This window comes from Nanorana parkeri, unplaced genomic scaffold (assembly GCF_000935625.1).
Source record: "Nanorana parkeri isolate BGI_ZX_2015 unplaced genomic scaffold, ASM93562v1 scaffold911, whole genome shotgun sequence".
Taxonomy (NCBI): domain Eukaryota; kingdom Metazoa; phylum Chordata; class Amphibia; order Anura; family Dicroglossidae; genus Nanorana; species Nanorana parkeri.
The window spans coordinates 109425-110991 of NW_017307179.1; the positions used below are offsets into that span (position 1 = coordinate 109425).

Sequence of the window (1567 nt, forward strand, 5' to 3'; positions counted from 1 at the left end):
CCTCATAGTTCTCATTTAAAGAGATTTTTAAGATTTTAACGCCTGAGTTTACTGTCACTTTAAGGAATGGCTGAAAATGGACCAAACTGCAGACTTTTGTCCAAATACCGGAGATCGAACAATCTCTCCACACCCGAAGAAAGGAAACCGCGAGTATCTGATTACATTAAACTGGACAAACGATCCCATATCCAAAAGGATAACACTGGACTATTTCACAGGATATGGCATCCCCGGCATCCTTCCTCCTCTCATCTTTCTTGTCTTATTTACATCAACGGAACGATTTTGTTGTAACGTTTTCCATTTGTATGTTTTCGATTTGCAGTGGAGATTTCCAGCACCCCGTGGCCCCTTCCCGTCCCTCTAACTTTCCGGCGTTGTTACATTGAAGGTTTTATAACTTTGTTACATATTACTTTATTGTCCATATTATCAGCGCTTTATCGTGTATTATTATTATACAATAACACAGACTTTATGTTTCACACCCTGCAACAGAAACAAAAGGAACGGTGGCGCTCTAGGCCACAGCCTATCGGGCCCCCGACCTGGTTCCCCCGGGCGGCCGGGATTGCGCCATCTACAGACTGACCTTGTTTGTCCGGGGGCAGCGGGGCGGCCAGACTGCTCATCTGCTGTCCCATTAGCTCGGAGGGGGTCAGGCCGCTGCATTCTATCCGTTTTCGGAGCAAAACTGAATCCCTGAGGAGGAAAAGGGGGGAGAAGGTCGATTACAGCTGAATCCATATACTGTGCTTTTATATAACAGAATCATTCTTCAGAAAAGCTCCGCCTCTTATCACTATACAAAGCCACCTGAAACCTCCAATCACTGACTTTGCCTAGGCTGAGGTGATGTCATCAGTGTGCTGCAGGCACGAGGAAGCATTTCCTCAGTCTCCCCTCCCCAGTGATCAGTCTGCTGCAGGCAGGAGGAAGCATTTCCTCATTCTCCCCTCCCCCAGTGATCAGTCTGCTGCAGGCAGGAGGAAGTGCTGCCTTGGAGAGTCTTGCTGTGTAATGTGAAGAGACGGTTAAGCGGGCCATGCACGTATAGATATCTTTGGTCTCCATGTTCTACAGCGAGGTATTTGACAATCTGTGCTCCGCATAAGCTCATAAGGTTCCAAAATAACAGAAACTAAACTATTTGGATTTATTGTGCAAATTCTTAAACAATTTCATATGCAAAATGTTTATGTTCCAACATGGCAGCCGACCAGCACTGGAGCCAAACCTCCCATTTAGACCAAGAGGTCAGGTCCTTGGTACATTTGCCTTGTCTGCCTTTCTCTTCCTCATCTTTTACCTTTACTTGGTGACTCCTCCCCCCATTGTAGGCTGCTGACCCCAATAGGATGGGATAATCATAGCAGTACATCCCTATGGCGCCCACAGACAGTCCGTACGTCAGGTGAACCCCTCAGTCTTGATGTTCGCCCCCTTTGCAGGCAACACATTGTGATCCAGATCAGCTCCTGATCCCTCTGATTACATTCTCTGTCTGTACGCCGCAGACCCGCCGCTAATTCATCGCCTGAAAATCATTCCGGGTCCCGGGGGG

General features: G+C 47.5%; 1 protein-coding gene across 1 annotated transcript in view; it reads right to left on the reverse strand.

Moving 5' to 3' along the window:
- The window catches only part of LOC108794906 (cGMP-dependent 3',5'-cyclic phosphodiesterase-like), a gene marked incomplete at its 3' end in the record, with an annotated part of 167647 nt that overhangs the window by 109072 nt on the left and 57008 nt on the right, over positions 1-1567 (reverse strand). Inside the window, exon 4 of the mRNA XM_018566048.1 lies at positions 596-705. Within this exon, the coding sequence (XP_018421550.1) occupies positions 596-705 (110 nt within the window). The remainder of the gene's footprint in view (positions 1-595; positions 706-1567) is intronic.